Source organism: Pleurodeles waltl, chromosome 3_2 (genome assembly GCF_031143425.1).
Source record: "Pleurodeles waltl isolate 20211129_DDA chromosome 3_2, aPleWal1.hap1.20221129, whole genome shotgun sequence".
NCBI classification, from domain to species: domain Eukaryota; kingdom Metazoa; phylum Chordata; class Amphibia; order Caudata; family Salamandridae; genus Pleurodeles; species Pleurodeles waltl.
Window position 1 is genome coordinate 50824338 of NC_090441.1, and position 20061 is coordinate 50844398.

Consider the following 20061-nt stretch of genomic DNA (forward strand, 5'->3'; position numbering starts at 1 on the left):
GTGTCAGTGAATAACAAATAGCTCGTCCAGAAAGCGGGTCCTTACTAACGTTTGAAGTGCCCAGAATCAACTAGATAAATCAAATGAAAAATATTAATGTTTGTGTCTTCATGATATATTTGTACAAAGAGAATTGCCTGAAACAAGTCGAAGGAGTTAAAGTGCTTTAGGTTGCCACTCTAGTAAAAATCTGTAATTAAGTGCATACAAGTGGGCCCCTTTCACTCCTAGACCTTGGTGCTACTACACCTGCTGCACTATTGCTAGCTACGCCCCTGCCATCACAAACTATTGCTCTAACTCAAAAGTTTCAGGAAATTACTCCCAAAATGCCCATTGCCAGAATCAGACACATGAAAGGGGATTAAGTATTGAAAGATAGTGCTGTGCATATCGTGCACACACATGGCACTGTATCGAAGGAGCCAGCCTAGATGTCAGGTGTAAATCTGTGACCAGCCTGTAACCTCTCTTATTAACAGGGACATCCATCAACACAATGCAGAAATCACCATGCCTCTTGCTTGAGCCACCATCAACCCTCAATTTAAACACAGTTCCCTTCATCACATATGGGAAAACCGCATCCCTAACATTCTGCAGTCTGTTTTTTTACATAAGCTGTACACTAAGGTCAGATCATCAATATCAAAGTCTTTGTATGAAGTCTAGATCAGATACTCTAATTAGCTGTCACACCACTGAGAAAGGTCCCCTCATCCAATTTTCCCTGAATGTCAGTATCTGTCAAATAAGTAACATTCTTACACTTTTCAAAGATTTAGGGTGTCTGATGGACAAATTGGTGTGACTGCACAGCACACATTAGTCATTGGCTAGGTTAATCTGGTACCATCAGGAAAGTTGAAGGCCCTACCCCATGGCTTTCTGCTTGTAGTGCTCTAAAAACCAAAGCAACCGACGAGCACTGCATCTGCATGGACACGCGTCTTTCTAACACCAATACCAAATTTGAATACCACTAACACCTACATTTATTGGCCTGGTTTTTGAAGTCACTGAAGCCTCGTTGTCCTCAAGCATGGACCATGACTGGGACTCTTTATCAATCGTGATATCATCAACTGCTCCTTAAGCCCGAGTCGAGATACATCATCACCTTTTTGACACGTGTTGTAATTCAAACCTATTACAGACTGAACTTTAGCATTTCCAGTGCTGCTGAGGTTTTCCAGAACTGCGTCACTGAGATCCTTTTAGGGCTGAGTGGGTTCAACAAATTAGACAATGATATTCTGATACACGGTAGACCATCAAGGAAAACAAATCATGTCTCAAGCCTATCCTGCAGAACTCCAAGTCCATAACCTCCCATTAAACAAAAAAGTTTACATTTTGTAATCCCAACATAGACATTTTGGTTACCACTTCTCGGCGGGGGAGGTGGCGGAAAGTGGGGCTGGTACCACCAGATACATCTGAAGTACAAGATATTGATTCTGTTGCGCCATCATCCTTCGGTCTGAAGTACACAGTGTACTGGGCATTGTTACATACTGTAAGCCAATCTTTACCTTAGATCTCTCCCCAAAATTGGCATCAGCCTGGCAGTTGATGAGTATGTACCAACAAGCTTTTAATCCAACTAAAGGTGCACTTTCCGTAAAAGATATCTCACTCAAACACAATAATACCACCACAGAAATGCGGCCTAGATGCCAGCCATACAGAATATGGTGGTGTTCATCTTTAAAAGAAAACGTGGAGAATGAGCTCCAATACCCTGTGTAAGTGAGGCACTCATGTCCACTGGACAAAGATATTCGTAAATTGAGGAAGAAGACACCGTCATTCACTAGGGGTGCAGACACTTTCAGCTTTGCCTATATGGCAGTCGAGAACCAACAGACCACAAACCACTAAACCCCGAACACACATTAAAATATGGAGTCTGTAACTTCAGGAATGCATCCTGAGGTATTCCAGTGGCAGAGATTAATTCTAACCATCATTTTATGTTTTTGTAAGTGACACGCACAGGTGAGTTTTTCCTATCGGATAGGAAGCAGAGCGACTGTGCAGGTCTATCTGTCAGAACATGCTGCTTCACGACCAACACATTTAAAGGAAAGTGTCTCTAGTGTAAGATAAACCAACAAATTCAGGTGCAGACCTGGTATGGAGTAGAAGCAGGGTTTTATGGTGGTCGAAGTTTGAGCTAGCCTTTGCTCCAAAATTGATGCGTTTTAGGAGTAAATTTCAATGTCTTGTTTCAATTTTTAAATAGCAGGACTTCGTTGATGCAGAGCTCTCACTGTTAGAAATGAGTTATCCCTCTAGGATTGTAATCCGTGGCATACTGGTTACAGAAAGATCTCAGCAGAAGGTACTTTAACCCGCTGATACATCGCACTGTGGTTAGAGCCTGTGTCGAACATGCATTAACCCAAAGAGCTTTCACAGTTTCTGGCCTGACTGATATACATAGATATCTACACCAGGTGCACGTACCCGCAGCATTCTCATTGGGACTAGAACCTGTGCCCTGCAGGCCAACATATCCCTGCAGTAAGTTTCATAACCCACTGAACTCCCACACAAAAGCCAATTCCACTGGGCTGGAGATTCTGCATAGAACACTGCAGTGGATACTTCAGACTCCTGTGATATCGCGGTCCCATTGTAGCTTGCAGCATACAGAGCTTGATTATATTTCTGCTGTTATACTTTGGTTATTTTCTCTTAAGTCTTGTTTTTTGTCCCTTTTTCATCCTGTGATCTTTCCTCCCTGTTGTCTTTCCTTTCATCTCTGTTCCCTTTATCATCGAATCTTTGATTTTGCACTATTCATTTGTAATCGTTTACACTGATCTTGTCCACGTGTCCTACTATGTACAGTGCTTTGTTGGTCCCTACGTATGTCTCACTTTATAAGTACCAACACTTCTATATACGCGTTATTGAACAGTGATTATAATAAAATATCATGTGGATTTGTAAAGCTAAGGTTCACCACTCTGGACTCAATACCATATGTATATTGTAACTCTTTTTGCCAGCCTCGGTAGGATGAAAGACTGAGTGGGCTTGCCTGGATTTCAGCATGTGGTCACGAGGTCAACACATACCCTGGTGATGATGCCCTAGTCTGCTGAGCCACCGCCCCTTGTGAGCATTAACATACACTCAGGCCCAATATTATATAATATAATGCAATACGTGCTTAAGATTCACTTAGACATCGAGAGTTATATAGAAGTCAACTATAAGCCACGTGTTGTGTTGCTGAGCATGTGTTAATGCTTGCAGGATGTCCTCTGCGAGGTGGTACATTAGACAGCAGCTCTTAGCAATAAGTAATAAGGCAGCAGGATAAATGCTTAATAATGTGACTGTCGCTGATGGAACGTGAATCCTGTGGGTGACACCTCGCTGTTTTTTGCCTCCTAGCTCACAAGCAGGCTGTGAAAGCGGGAGGTTCCCAGAAGCAGACGGCGCCAGTTCATGAGATCCGATCAGGCTTGACTCCCAAGCACCAGACGTCACTGATTGTGAGCAGATCCCAGAGCCCGCTGCCGGCAGTAGACTGGAGGACTTACACCCCTGGCATGCCCAGTGCTAGGAGCCAGACCTCCTCCTCCGTGGATGGAGGTGAGAGGACTCCAGCCTCCTGGAACACCCCGGAATCATCTGACCTCAAGAGAGGTGTGACACTCAGGTAACAAATCCAAAGGGGAGCCGCTCTATGTTCATTGTCCATAATAGGTCACCGTCAGGGTGGTATCCGCTGATGCCCAATACGCTGTTCTACAACTCGTCAGCCTGGCACACTCCCAGTCGCCACTGTATTGTCCAACTCCTCACAACAAATCACTTTGATTAAAAGTCAGTTAGACCAGAGACATAGAAATGAGTGGGGCCTTCATGTTGCTATCAAGACTAGCAAGGTGCGAATGCGTGGTGCATCATTATATCATCACGTTAGGTTTATTTTGTGTTTTTTACACATGCTTCGCTTGCTGCAGAGTGTTTGGTTCAAAAGCAGAGGTCTGCCAGATGCTGAAGCTGCTGGCACTGGACATCAAGGAGGGCATGGGCTGGAGGGCACGGGAGCACACAGCAAACAGAATACACCTTTAGGGATCACACTGGGGAAGGGTCGCAGGGGACAGAGGGGCACCGGAGGGGAGCAAGTCCAGCTTCAATAACTCGGTGTGGTCTCAACCAGGTATTATCAGTCCCAGATCTTGGGGTACAGTCTCAGTCGTTAGCAAGAGTCACACTTCATGGGGCACACTCTTTGTATCCTCAGTGGTTCCGCTGAAGTTGACAAAGTAATGCACCGGGGATTTTGTTAAAGAACCACTCAAATTTCACGTCTGTGGACCAGTGACCATGTGCTGTCTCCTAGGGACGTGCCTAGAGGACAAGTGGCCGTGGTCTTACCTGTGGAGTAAATACGTTGAAAAGCCAAGGACAGGATTTCAGGACACTTTTGCTCAAAGTGATCAATGCAAAAAGGAAAAAAGGCGAGGCTTCTGCTGAGAAAGTTTGCATAACCAAACCTTCTTCTAGTGTCATGCTTCATGGGTGTGAGAACTCATTACAAAGAGAGAGAAGGAGAAAAATAAAAATAGAAATGAGGGAAGAGGGAAGAATGAAAAGAGAATCAAAAGGGGAATGGTGAAAAGAAGCAGCGGAGGACGCAGGAAGTGAAAGAAATAATAGAGACTAATAATAGAGAAGAGTGGTGGAACGAGATTGAGAATAATGAAAAGAGACATTGGTCAATCATAGAAATGGAAGAATAAAAAGAGACAACTGAGGAACACAGACTGTGGGAGAAAACATAGGAGATAAAAATCATTATCAACAGCATCTGACTATTGTCCGGAGGGAGATAAAATATGCAGCAACAGAGGAGCCCACAAACCCAGAAACTGCCAGCCTGATTTACTGCCTTGAAGTGTGTAATGAGACAGGCATGAAGGACAGGTAATAAGATGGTGTGAGGAGCATGAAGGCTGGAGGTGAAGGAAAATGAGGACAAAGGAGTACCCCCCAAAAAAACTACGACTACAAATGCATCATACCAGCCATAGTGTTCACTAATGGGCTGAAACCCTCTCTTCAGAGGGTATAGATTAGCAGTGGCAGATGATGAGGGGTGAGGTAGTGTGGGACACAGAAATAGAAACACAACGCAGGGCCATGCCACATCATGGTGGACAACCTATGTGGATTGTGCCAAGTGGACAGCCTATATGGATTGTGCAGGTTGGTAGGAGACATGTGTGCAGAAAAAAGACAATGTACGACCACTAACACAACATGACTAATACATTTTCTATTGAACAAAATAAATCTGACCTGAAGATAAAAGGTACAGGAGTGTGCACAACTGAATGATTTCTTACATTATTTTTTATTAGCATTCCCAAAAACACATGCAAACATAGACAGTACATTACAATGCCTTAGATGTTGTCATCATGTCTCGAACGAAAGTGGCATCTCCAAGTCTAGAATACCACCCTCAGTAACATAGTCTTGCTGACATCAGGGAGAACATCGTGCTTACCCCACCTCTCCTGTCAGTACACTGTTTGCAGGGGAATACGGTGGGGCGGCCATCATGTAGGCAGTGTATAGTAGGAACAAGAGAACAGCAAGATCAAGAACAACAATCATTGGCATAGCCAGTAGGTCTCGCCTTTGGGACCTTATAAGTGTTTAACCATGCAGGACATTATCCTGGGTGCTGTGCCGCAAGGGATTGAAGACCTATACAATTGCTACACAATGGGTCATGCAGTCTGATTCAGGAAACATTGACTCAGGAAACATTTATGGACAGATTCCAAGACCGACTCCTCACTGATAACTGAAAATCAGAAAGAATATTGGCTGTAAGGTCTGGAGAAGGACCCATCTTTCGCACTGTGGAGTGACTTGCTGATAATAGCAAATTGTTAACAAAGTCAGCTGTGGAAAGTCTGAACTTTTACCGGAAGCGGCACAATCAGCGAAAGTCGATTTGTCAGACTGAAAATAGTCATTTTGAAGGAACGCTGCTCTGTCACACTGGGACTGATAGAGTGAAGGCTGTGTGATCAACAGGATGACATATGGCACGCTTGGAGAATGTAAGATATGTCACACTGGCGAGTTAAAGGTCAAGCTGTGACTGGGAGAATGGACACTGTGTCATACTGCGAATTGAGATATAAACTTCTATACAAATGCATAATAAACACTAAGATTATCTTTACTGGTATAGTGAAGTATAGCGCATTGATGTAAGTTTGGTCTTTCAAGGTGGTAGGGTATTCCACCCGCGCCCATCTCCCCTAGAATGCCGTTTTGACAGCTGCCTCTGCCCACTCATGTCGCTCTCTTACCATGTGCAGCTCCACCCGGCACATGGCACAGTACGTCTGCTCGCAGAGCACCTGCATCCTTGGTGGTGGATCGGAAGCAGACCTAGCACCATGACTTCCTGTACCTGGCAGCACAGCACGCAGCTTTGAGGCCCACCGGCCAGGGATAGAGAGATGGGAGGTCCAAGGAGAAGTCCGGGAACCACAGTGAGCCTCAGGGCCCATTGACATCTCAGCACTGGACACTGTTTTGCCTTCGCTGCTAGTGGGCATCCAAAGAAGCCCCGTGTCTGGGCTGCACTGAACGCACACGATCATCCGAGCCCAGCTTCATCAGCTCAGCTTGTCATCACCAATACTAGCAACACCACATCCGGAAGTGAACCACACCGGATCATACAGTTTTGGACACGTGTCCTGGACTACTGTGGACTTATCCTACCCGAAGAAATTGACTGCAGTCCACGAAGGGACCCCCATGCACTGCCCCCACTGGGCTCTTGAGGAAGCAGACTTCTGCCACATGACCTGGTCATGTGCTAATGTGCAAGTGTTCTGGGCCACAGTGGCACAGAGTTGAATGAGACTTTGCTAGGTCATGTGGCAGAAGTCTACATCCTCAAGAGCACTTTTACATCTGAGGACACTCAGGTGTTTCTGGTCAAGTTCCCGATTAACCTACACTGATGCCCCCATGCAGTGTCCCCGGATGACCACCTTGAAGGACTCCCATTCCACAAGGCATTCTGAAGCTGTGCCCGAGTTGTGTGTGAAATAATCCAAAACAGTCTCCTGAAAACCCTCACATCAGGACTGTCCTCCAGGTCAGCAGGTACATCACTGAATGATGGGAAGAATAACTTCAAATGAAGGGACATTCCAAGGTTTTATCTTCTGATGTATCAAAATCCTGAAGTGATGCTCACCACACAAGTATGATTTATACTGGATTATTCTACTGCTATGGTGGTTTGCATTCACCAGTCATTGTCAGCATATAGTTGTCACTTTCTTCAATGGGAGTGATTTGATTCTAAGGGCCAGGTGTAGGTACAAAGTGATTGCAATTTGCATTGGACTTTCAGCGAATCCAGCAGTATTTGTACTATGTACTAATCGGTCAGTTCACAAAATACTGAATCACAGGGGGTCCCAATTGGACCTACCTGATGAATATTAATGAGGTAGGTTGCAAACTGGGTCCCACTACGATGCACAGACCACCATCTCTGTAATAATTTTTCAATAAAGCAGTATTTTTTGTTTTTTAAACGCATCCCTGTTTTCCTTAGAGGAAAAACGCGATGCATTTAAAAAAAAAGAAAAAAGTTTGTAAAACTATTTTTTAAGAATAGACTTTGGCCCCATGCACCACTACCTACAAACATGTTTTGGACCATTCCCAACAGGGAACGAGTCCCCTGGTGATCTATTCCAGTTTGCGAACCAGTTACCACCTCCTTTGAGGAGTCAGTAAAATATTAATGATTTTCGACTGCATTTTGGCCGCCAATCATTAATACATTCCATAAGGAATCACTATTTGGATGGGACGCCCTAAACACGCCCCATCTATAGAGCGATTCCTTAAGATTTACTAAGCCCATTTAGCAATTTGGTAACATGTTACCAATTGGCTAAGAGGGTTTAGTTAATTCAAAGAACCCATTTTCTTGTTGCAAACACTGTTATTTACTGAATTACGGGTTTTGCTACAAGAAAATGCGTTAGTATATCTGGACCTTGGTGCCCATGCCAATGTGGAAGTACCAACAGCTGGGGGTTAAATCATGGTGAACTCTTGAAAACTCTTGTTCTTCTTCAAGTGGTACGCTTCTTAGACATTACTTTCTCCTTTAATGTGCAACAGTCCATTTTTTGGCAGGTCACATCAGAGATTCAAAGCCTTGGTACCTTGCATGCTTTAAAGTGTGACTTTCCTTTAGCTCTTCTGACTCCACCTTTTGATCCCTTGAAAGAATTCTTACTAGAGGTATGGGTAAATAACACTTTCAGTTTCATGATAGTTTCATCAGCATAGCGGTACAAACAGGTAATGGTCAACACTAACATTTTTAAGTACAAGGTATACCAACAAGGAAGTCTCTTGATGCCGATCCAAGATGAGAAGGAAAATAAATATTATTGATAAGTGAATAGGTAATGGCTGCTGGAGGTAGATATACAATACAGCTGGAGCCAAGAGAAACCTGTGAAAGTATAAGTGATCTAGAGTCTTCCACAACTAAAAAGGCAGAAGGTCCGACAGAGTCAGTGCTTGTGTGATGAAGGCCCGGTTGCCTGCTCAAAATTTGAGGAAGTGTGGAAGAAACGGAGGACCTTAGCGATGTTGTATTGTAGTAGGATTATAGCGGATGAACAAATTTGCCATGAAAGAGGGTCTTGGTGGTAGAAGTCCCAATAGGAAGTACAGAGGAATTTATACTTAATCATTCTTGATACAGGCAACCAGTGCAGAGAAGAGGAGGCAGATAAGTGGGCTGACCTTTTTAACCACAGGAGGAGGTGGACTTCTGCATTCTGTACTCTGTGTTGTCTGCAGATAATAAATGTAAAAGGCCTATGTAAATGCAATTATCATAGTCATGTATGGATGGTACAAGACCGTTTTGAATTTCTCCTTCCAAAAGAAACCATGGTGAGGGCACAGGTATGAAACAGGATGAAGGCCTCCATCTTTCTTGGGTCCCACAAAGTAGCGGGAATAACAACCACACCCTCCTTCTGACATAGGCACCCACTCAATGACCCCTTTGGCCAAAAGGCCTTGCATTTCCAGCCGCAAAATAGACAAACAGTACTCCATCAGTCGCGATGGAGAATGAAAGGTAGGGCAGTCCCTGCTGAACAAATATCAGGTCCCACCTGTCTGATTATATGGCCTACTAACTTGGCAAGAATCGTCAGATCCTCCCTCCTAATGGATGGCATGCTCTGCTAACGGCATACTAAATAGGTTTGGCAGTAGGGGCTGCAGGGGGAGTAATGGACTGGATGGCCCGTTGACCTAGATCATGGGGCTGTGGGCACTATAGCCTCTACTGAAAAACTGCTGGGTGCCTTGTGGAGGTTGGACTGGTGCCAGTTTGGGGCACCCCTGCCGAAACCACAAAAGGAGCAGTAGGGCTGATGATGTAGAGCAGCCAAGCCCAGGGTGCAAGCCATAATCCTGCTCTCCTTGAACTGCTCAAGAGTGGAGTCCACCTTGTTCAGAAACAGGCCACTCCAGTCAACCAGCATGTTCATTAAAGACAACTGGACATTGCTTGAAAAATTGGCCAAGCATGACAGCAAATGGTAACACTGGTGCCAGTGACCCACCCCATGGAATTGGTGGTGTCATAGCCACAACGGATTGTGAATTTGGCCACATCACGACCCTCCTGCATAGCTTGGGCGAGGGGAGATGGGAGATCTTCAGGAACACCTAGAAGGACTTGAGCCACCAAATCCCAAAAGGCATGGAAATAGCACCCCGGAAGCAGCTATCATTTAGAGAACAAATCGCCAAGCTGGTGGACAAGAAGACTTTCTTTCCAAACGTCTCCACCCATTTAGACTTGGAAATGTGTTGGAGTTTGTCTTGCTTACAGACACCTACACCACCAAGCTTTCAGGAGAGGAGTGCTGAGGTAACTGAGGGTTGCTTGGAGCAGGGCGTGCAATCTGGAGGTTGAATGTGGGCCTAGAGCAAGGTTTAGGTCATGCCCCCAACAAAGTATCCATAAGGACCTCATTAAATTATAAAATGAGTTCAGTGGATATTCGCTCCAGCCGAAAGACTTCTGTAAGAACATTGGTGTTGACTTACAAGTTGGGGAGCTGGAGGTCAAGGGCTGTGGCAGCCCTAGGCTTTACCATGCCATAGGAAGCTCTCTCGCCAGTGGCAGGCCCAGGGGTGAGAGTAGGCCTGACTCTGTGTAGGTAATAAGGCCTCTAGCCACTTGTAACATGTCGTACCAATCCTCTTTGTGGTATGGCTCGCCAGTCTAATCACATGCATCTTACTATTTGTCCAAAGAGGAAATGCAGAATATGTGTTCTCCCTTGTGAAGGCTCGGGTCGAGGAAGCGGTGCCTCAACAATGGTCAGACGTGGCCTCAGTCGAGGTTGAACCGGCACCAACTCAGTTGCAGAGTACAATAGGTACCACGTCTTCTGGCATCAGTGGCGTTGCCATCAGAGTCAAAGTTTTGGGAACTAGCGTGAGCCGTGGCACCGAAGATGGAGTTGGAACTGGAGCTGAAGACAGCCCTGTACTGGGCTCGGAGGGTCCAACCGGCACTGAGGGGGAACACACTGACAGTATTCCAGATGGAGGGCCTGTCAGCTCCATGGTGACTGGAAGCATGCCAGAGGGAGCTGGCAAGGATTTGAAGAGTCGGAGTACAGTCTAGTGGAACTCCTCGATCTGTTTTGGGGAGGCGGATGGCCCCAGAAACTCTGGTTCAGCTGGAAAAAGTTGCAGGATAGGCCTCGACACTGATCAACTTCAGGAGCGAGATTGAGAATTATGGCATCACCCTTGTGCAGTCTTGGGAGAGTGAGAGTGGTGGGAAGGGGCAGAGTCCGTCTTAGATTTCTCTTGTCTTTTCTTCAGCTCACCCGACGACTTTAATCGAGATGATGACCGACCTCTGGAAAGACTCCTGCGTCTTCCAGATCTGGAACAACATCCAACTTTTGATTTGGAGCGGTCCCATCACAGAGTCTTCTGATGCTTGACGATATAGAGTTTTGCCTCGTAATCTTGTTTGGCCTCCGGGGTCATTGACGTGCAATCACTGCAGGCCTTAGAATCATGACTCGACCGGAGGCCCCACAAGCACCTGATGACGGTCTGTCACAGACATAAGCTTGAAACTCTCCCTACGAGGTTAACAACCTGTCATTTTGGGTAGTGACATTTCCCTTGCACAATGGGTTTAAAATCTGTTGACATAATAGGAGTCTCAAAGATGAGAGGGAGCTCTGGATCTGCATCTGGTGGCACGGAAAGAAGGGAACTGACATCCGCGTGCAGGAGTGGCATTTTTGTAGGCTATGCAGGTCATTTCCAAAGCAGAGTGGCATCAGTGCAGAGCCACCCATGCCACCTACAGACGCACAGAGGTATGGCTGAAATGTTTCTGGATCCAGTCTGACGCCTGGCGAATATTCAGAGGGTGAGGAATATGTGGCTAGAAGTCTCTATCAGAAAGAATGAGGCAACATTAAAAGGGAAGAATTCACCTGAGCATCCTGATTTAAGGAAGCAGGCGCTAATTACAAAGTTGACTTGGAGAATTAGATCAAGTTCGTAGTCAAGAGAGATGCCCAGTTATTTGATGGAGTGACATGAGTGGGACAGTGGACAAGAGATGCAGCCAAAGAAAGGGCAGTATTGTAGGTTAGCATTGTGCTCAGCCCGTTATCTTGCACCCAACTGTGAATTCCCATCATTGAGGTTATAGGAAGGTTGCTGGGGTATTGTCCATCTTAACTTCGATTTGGAAGTCATTGGCCTAGGAGTAGAACATATGGTTAAAGGAGCATATGTGAGTTTGAGGTTTGGAATGGACTGGAGCAATGACTTTGGGCAATCTCTGCCCTCCTGAGCCATTCTGAAAGTGTTCTTTCGGGTGACTTGTTCTGAGGCCAGGTCTAAAGTTTTTACCCCAGGGTGTATTTTGCCTCATTTGAGAAAATCCAAATTTCAGGTGAAATGTTAGTTTAAATTGCTTTACTATGGTGAACCCCTTTGATTTATTTGACTCAGGTATGAGATGAATGTTTTCCTCTCTTTTTGTTATTTACAAATCAGTCAGTCGATGATAACCTTAAGTCACTGGGTTAAGTTGGCCTTACCTGCTGCAAGCAGTCAGATGAGTGCCGCGCTCCCGGTGGCGAGCCTGCCGTGCTCCACGTGGCGGATGGATCACTGGTGCGGGTTTTTTCCACAGATGATGTCAAGGCCGCAGCGAGGGAGACAGAGGAACAGAAAAAAGTCAAACTCCTACCACTAACTCAAGCGGCCAGCTGTTCTTTAATGGTTCCTAGTAGTTCTGACCTGGGGTCTAGTACACCGAGACCTATTTTTTTAGTTACATCCCAAGCTCCCCTCCCGACCTGACCATCGGTAGAGTTCTTTGAAGAAAGAAACTGAGCGGTGAGGGTGAGTCGACCCCCAAACCGACCCCAATTCCCTTACAGATAGCGGGGAGATTTTTGTATTTCTGTTGTTTCATTTATCACATGAATGTGGTTACATGGTTGCAGGCAGAGAGCCGTGACCTCTACGTCACTCGTCCTCGCCCGAGTCATTATCATTCATTCACGCGGGGAGGGGGGCGGTGGGGCGGGAGCACTTGAAATTAAGCTGTATACCGCTACTTTGAGATAATGGTATTTTCCCTGGTGATATTTACAGTTTCTATAGTCCTGTGGGACTCATGACTAGTGACTAAAAGTGACATCACGCAACTCGATCCTCTGTTTACTGCCTTCCTGACGCGCCCCTCACAATGAGCTCCTCTGACATCCGCACATCTCTCCCCCACTGCTCGCTGGTACCTCCTGTCTCTTTCCCTCCCTGTGGGCGGGAGCTGAGCAGTAATTCTGAAGGCAAGAAATGAATACGCCAGGCCCAAGCAATCTATAAATTGCTTCACACCAATTGCTCGGTGCCCACTCCAGCTGACAGGGTCCTTTGTGCAAGCACACATCCAGGCCGCGTTTCCATGGAAACCTCGCAAGGCCCCCTCAGTGACAAAAAAAGAAAAGAACAAACTTATTTTGTGGGAGCCAAATTCCTGATTATATAGTGGCAGGAACGGCATAACACGGATACCAGCGCTGCCATCCACCCGCCTGAGAGGAGTGGAGGGGTAAAGGCTCTGGTTAGGTCAGAGTATTTACTTCTTTCCTTCACAGTCCGGTCTACTAACCTTTTCTTGCTGCCCTCCCACTTCAGGGCAGGTCCAGAGCGATAAGTAGAACATTTCTTCCATGCAAGCTTTCCTAAAAATACAGGACACAAAAGAAGCCTGTTCCACCCAATTGTGTTTTCTTACAAGGAATTCGGGCTTTTTAATCTGCAGCCCTCCCAGCCTCGAGCTACTTTGATTTTATTTGCGGTTTTATGATAACTAATCTTGGTCGCAAAGCGCCTGGACTCAGGCCACTACATCAAAGAAGAAAAAAAACCAACGCAGATAGCAGATGTCATAACAAAGCGGGTCGTATATAGTGCACGTAGCAAAACATGAAGTTTGATTCATGGCAAACGCAAAACAGACGTAGCAACTTCAGGATCTTCGGTACTCACCATTGGAAGAGTTACTATAACCCCGGGATCTGCATCATTCTATGTTGAACGACTCACAAAGATGCGTGAGGCAGTCACGACTGCGCTCCTTCTCACCTGCAACTCACCTCAGATTAAACACTTCTCAGCCGCACCTTAGGGTTCACGATCAGCTGTGGAAAACTGAAGTTACATTAGTTTCCCATCCAGCTTTCATCCCAGATGGCATTCCTCCAACGGATAAAGCAATCCAACTTTTTAGCGATGTACTCCAAGACTGTAAATCGGGCCGGTATTTAAAGGCAGCGAAACTCTTGTAAACATAAAAAAAGACCATCATAGATGATAGCAGAGAGGCGGGATTGCTCCCCCAGTGCCTGCTGCGGTCCCATTGAGCAGCGGCCTCCTGGGGGCCCTGCAGCTGCCCTGGGCCTGAGGAGAGAAGAGGTCGGGGCGGGGAAGGCCCGGGCGCGAGGAGAGGTCCAGGCCCGGGGAGAGGGGTGGAGTCCCTTGGCTGAGGGCGCACAGGCGGCCTAAGAGAGTAATCGGAGCGAAAGAAGCCGCAGCCGGGCGATCCCGCGGGGACTGACGGTCACTAGGGCCGTGTAGGGTAGAGGCCCATTAAGTGTACTGAGCTGGCCCCAGGGACCCTAAAAAGAGAGAAGACTGGAATGGCCTGGCCCACAAAGGTGTGCGGCCCTGGATGCTGCTGGGACTGGCAAACAGGAACAGTGACAACAGCCCTCCAGCCCCTTCAGTGGTGGCTTTACAGAGAGATCAAGGGTGTTCCCCTAACATCTCACCGGCAACACCAGTAACTTCCTATGCAACCCGATGAGAAGCCCCGGATGAAAGACAGGGTGGTCATGCTGCTTACCCTGAGGGAATAGCAATGGAAGTCTGGCGGTCAGAAAGTGATGGCACATGACAAGATTCCTCCCAAACAAAGACAAATGGGTACATTCTCTAAACCGCTGAAGCTACCCACCATGATGGCGGCACCTGGGTGAGCCACAGAGCCAGGAGAAGAAGGGAGTGAAGGGTCGGCCCATCTCAGGACAGATGCCATCCTTCGGGCCATAAAGTCCTGGTGGAGAGCTTTGGAAACTACAATTCGGGAGGTGGGACCGATGTGGCCCCTGCTTCGGAAGGATCTGTGTGAGACAACCAGCCAAGTAACGGATGCAGAGGGCCGCATAGCCACACTGGAGGGGTTGATTCAGGAGGTCCGCCAGATAGGCCAGAAACTAAAAGGTACATCAATTGAACTAACAGCCGGGGCAGAAGACGCCAAAGGTCGTTCCATGCACAACAATTTGTACTTTGTTGGATTTCAAGCGGACACATCATAAGTCTCCGCTGGAAGCGACACCCAGGGCAATCATAGCTCGATTTATGAACCATAGGAACAGGGGCCTAATTCAACACACAGTCAGAGGCAGGGAAGGGGTACTTACTCCCTGGCTCCCAGAAAATTCAAATTGTCCCAGACTATACCAGATTGGTACAGTAGCAATTTAAATCATTCAAACAGGTGAAGCGAAACTGCAAGCTATGCATGTGTGAAGTACATGTTACTCTACCCAGCTAAACTCTGGGCCATTTTCTAGGGGAAAGATGGGTCGAGGAGCAACTCCCAGGAACAGCCGAGAGGGCACCACAAGGACCATCATGTCAAATAGAAGGACGACTGTGTCATGTTCGTCGGGGGCACTTGGAGGCGATCAGCACAGCGACAAAGGGGATCGATTCCAGCAACAGCAAGGAATACCACTGAAGATTTATGAAACACTGAATAAAAAATTAATTAAAAATTCTTGCATTTTAATGTTGATTCTTAGTGTTGAGTCAACATTCAAACCCAAGCCAAGCTTCCCAAACGAGCATTGAACAACGGCAACCATAGGTACCTACATAGCACTATCTGTAGCCCAATACCTTAAGCACCCTAGCTGGGTTAGATCACATCTTGATTAGCTGACCCGCTGTGGGTTGAATCTCATTCAAAAACACCTTGCCAGAGCTTCATTGCCTTTGGAGTTGCTTCAAGTCAGAGCCTGTACAACCACAAACTAGCTTCTTTCTTCAATTTTCCTAAGACTTACCGCCATTCTACTCAGCCTTACCACTTCTTAATGCTTCTACTACATCCCCTTTGTGTAGTATTCACAATTTTTAATAATGTGAGACTCGATTACTTGACTTAAAATAACACATTGTTCTTCTTTTTTCCTTTCTTTGATCCTTTAAGCTTTTTATGTGTATAGTCATCTGCTCAGTTGTTGTACCCATATCATAGGCACTTTCTCTGAGAAACCTGTGCTGCTCAATCATGCTACCAAGGGTGATACAATCATCCCTAAAACTAAGTTAATTCTGTGTGACAGACTGTTTGGGCCTCCTAGGAGCAAGAAGCTTTTATGCAATTAAACTTTCAGCAAACAATTGCTCAGAGCATATAATTCGACCACACAAAACACAATATAGGGTTGCGAAATCTGTTAGCAAATGTATTAAGACTAAATCCTCATTGCGTCATGCCTGAACAGCATGCTGGTTAGTGGGGGAGAATGCTGGATATTGCATTTAGAAGTCAGAAAAAAATACCATCATGGCAGGTTTAGAAATGGAAGAGCAGGGATAGGGCAGAGGGGCTGGTACTACAAAAAGTTTAAATACACACAAAGGTGCAACTTTGTGAATATACTCAAATATTGCTAATAGGTTTTCCACCCAACAAAGGAGATTAACACCCAACATACAAAATCATCTCTTGTTGTGTAAATGGGGTAGGAATGTTCCCCACACCTTCTCATGCAGGATTTTCTGATGTGGAAATCCTGCATGAGTAAATATGGAGAAGGGAAATTCCCGGAAACAGTTGTAGATTCCCAGGAGTACTTCCCGGAAGTAAAAAGAAAATTCAGAAATCTGCTCTAAATGTAAGAGAAACTCATCCAGAATAAACATTTGCTTTTCGGGTTTATAAGCAAGACCCTCCATGATTAATGTTTGTCAAGACCACATTCTTACAAAGAGCTGCTCGCTTCTTCTATGTGTCTCAGTCAAGAAGAGTGTAATGTTATTATGTTTTTTGTTTCCCTCTTTTGCAGATTACCGCAGCGCCCAGGTACTCCTTCTCACAGAAAATCCTTTCCAGAAGAGAGAGTTAAAGCCAAGCAGATTACTTCCCCCCGTTCAGGGCGAGATCATTTCAGCAGCTCTACGTCATCACTGGCGTCCCAGCTCACTGAAAGCGAGGAGGATTACAGTAGGGCATCAGAAGTCATTTCACAGAAACAATTCGGGAGAAAGGCTGCGAGGACCAAAGTAACTAGCCAGAATGAGTCCTCTGTAAAGGGCAACCGCCATGCACAGACCCTGCCCCAGCCCAACACGTCAAAAGACGCCACCCCACTGTCACTCAGAGGTGCTCAAAAACAGTCCACAGTTCAAGAGCAAAACATCAGAGATTCTGCTGGAAGAACACGCCCTTTGAGCCCCACTAAACATCTACAACAAGCTACCAGACAGCAGGCTAAAGGAAAAGAGCAGACCTTGAATTCTCAATCAGCCAGTGCTGCCGTAGTTTCTTGCAGGCCTATGTCATTACAGTCTCCTTCTCCAACAAAATCAATAACCAGTTCATCAAAAAAGGATCCCAGTCTCAAGAATCAACTTCCAGAAAACTCTATGTCCATCAGACCCCCCACTCCGAGAATAGGTGCAAAGGGAGAGTCCCAGTTAAAAAATGGCGGATCAGTCCTTTTTGGCGATACTACCAAATCTCCACCTCATCAAATGTTAAGAACACGCAGTGTTGGGAGCAGTATTCAGGATCACATCGAAGACCGCAGTCTGAACACAAAAACAAAGAGGGTGAGTCGACCTCACCTAGAGATCGGTGGAGGCACTGGGCGGTGTGATACAGTGTGGGAAGATGAATCTATGGAGAGAAATAACACAAACAATAAAGATCTTTCAGATGATGTGGAAAGAGAGCAAGCATACACACCATTACCCATTAACCAGGAGGAAGAACAGCAACTCTACAGGAGCCTGGAGGATGAGATTTTATCCAACATTAAGGAGCTGAAAGAAGACTCAGATGAGAACAATCAGTCACTGAACAGGCTTTGTGACTTTACCCCGGATTGCAGTATTTCGAGTGACACAGCAGTTCACGACTTCAGCACACTGTCCTCTGTGTCTTCCTTTCCAAGCACGCTAAAGATTGGAGGAGAAGGTGTTGTAGTGCCCCGAAGTGGAGTATATATTAACACAAAATGGCAACCACATGTAAACTATGACAATGTGATCTCAGAACTATCTAAAGGTCAGAAAAAGCTCAACAGAGTGGATGTGGAGAACTGGATTGCCAAAATTCCACAGAAAGTCGAAGGAGATTTCCTTACAGAATCAAGCTTACCCATCTCAAATGGAACACAGGGAGAAACAGAGCGTTTACAAACAGAACAACCTTATACAAGGAGGAAAACAGCCACCATTGAAACCAAAGGATTAAAGCTAAGGAGGGTGCCTTCTCAGCGAACTCGTAGAGTGTCCAAGGAGTTCAAAAGAATTACGCAAAGTCCTCAGGCAACATGCGATGACCAAGGGTCTTCAACAACTTCTGTCCCACAGGCTGATGATTTAGACAAATATACACCTGTTCAAGGAACAAAGCCTAGAAGGTCCTTAAAGAAGCCAGAGAGAGTGCCATCTATCTATAAGCTAAAGCTGCGCCCTAAAATTCGCCCACGGCGGGATAATAGGCCAGAAAAGCAGCCATCAAAAATCCCAACCCCAGTCAAGTACAGGCAGGAAACTACTGCAGATAGTGCCAAAGACATAAAGACAACTCTGCCCTGCCAAGCTTCAAGTAGGCAGTCTCAGGATTCTCAAAGATCTTCTTTAGTGAGAAATACAGCACAAACCACAGAAAACCTTGGTTCTGATGATGAAGCCTGGATGTCTGATCACAGCAACTCGCCCCAGTCCAAGACTTCTGAAAGTAAAAGTGAACAAGGACGAAGCCAACCTGAAAGGACAGAAGAAGATGAGGAATCATGGGTGTGAATGGCAGGAGTTGTTCTGCAATTGGAGGATACAAATGAATCTCTGTGAAAGAGGAGGCCCCATGGAGCTAGAGGTCACTCGGCCCAAGCACATCCTTCAGCTTGGTTTGCTGACATGTATACACACCTCCCACAAACATGCCACCCACAGGTCTTATGCATTGACAGGCAGGGCCAATCCTGTTTCAACCTATTTCACTTTAGTATATTTTAACGTACAGCATTCTCAGGGAAAGCATGACAACTACAAATTCACAAAACCCTTATATGACAGTAATAGAAACATAAGACACAACTAGACACACCTCATAGCATGTTCTTCCGTCTTAAAGGTACCAGCAGTTTCCTATGCTGAGAGGCCACAGTATATCCTAGCAGTCTTAATTTATCTGTCTATCACTGAAAGCAAATCAAAGAGATGGAGAGATAAGCTAGCTACATAGCATTTCTAATAACATGAAACTGAAGTTCTGCCTCACCTACAAAAAGCTTGGCTGTTTGATCTAAGTATGACTGTTGCAAGAGATCTTCCATAACAAGCACTTCGTAATACACAGGCATTATTGCTTCTTGCTAGCCACAGTGGGTGAAAAGGCTTTTTTGCAGAGTCTCTGCTCACTGGCTAGCCTCCAGTGCAAAGATAGTCAGTTTACCTGTAGAATATGTAATTCTTTCTACAGGTAAATTATGTTTTGATGGTTGAGCCAAATGTGGCTGTGATGGTTCTTGGCTGTAGTTATGCAAAAACTCATTGGCCTCATCAATCTCTTCAAAGGTTCGGGCTCAAGACAAAGGGGGTCATTCTGACCCTGGCGGTCATGGACCGCCAGGGCCAACGACAGCGGAAGCACCGCCAACAGGCTGGCGGTGCTTCCTGGCCAATTCTGACCGCGGCGGTAAAGCCGCGGTCAGAAAAGGGAAACCGGCAGTTTTCCGCCGGTTTTCCCCTGGCCATAGGAATCCTCCATGGCGGCGCATGGGGATTCCGACCCCCTTCCCGCCATCCTGTTCCTGGCGGTTCTTACCGCCAGGAACAGGATGGCGGGAACGGGTGTCGTGGGGCCCCTGGGGGCCCCTGCACTGCCCATGCCACTGGCATGGGCAGTGCAGGGGCCCCCTAACAGGGCCCCATAATGATTTTTAGTGTCTGCTTAGCAGACACTGAAAATCGCGACGGGTGCCACTGCACCCGTCGCACCCCAGCAACTCCACCGGCTCCATTCGGAGCCGGCTTCATCGTTGCTGGGTCTTTCCTGCTGGGCGGGCGGCCTTTTGGCGGTCGCCCGCCCGCCCAGCGGGAAAGTCAGAATGACCGCCGCGGTCATTTGACCGCGAT

The 20061-nt window shown here is 46.3% G+C and overlaps 1 protein-coding gene across 1 annotated transcript in view; it reads left to right on the top strand.

Moving 5' to 3' along the window:
* The window catches only part of GAS2L2 (growth arrest specific 2 like 2), a 148288-nt gene extending 128573 nt beyond the window's left edge, over positions 1–19715 (top strand). The window contains exons 5-6 of the mRNA XM_069226739.1: positions 3412–3679; positions 16761–19715. Coding sequence (XP_069082840.1) covers positions 3412–3679; positions 16761–18726 — 2234 coding nt within the window. The 3' untranslated portion in view covers positions 18727–19715. The remainder of the gene's footprint in view (positions 1–3411; positions 3680–16760) is intronic.
* Positions 19716–20061: the final 346 nt, after the last annotated feature.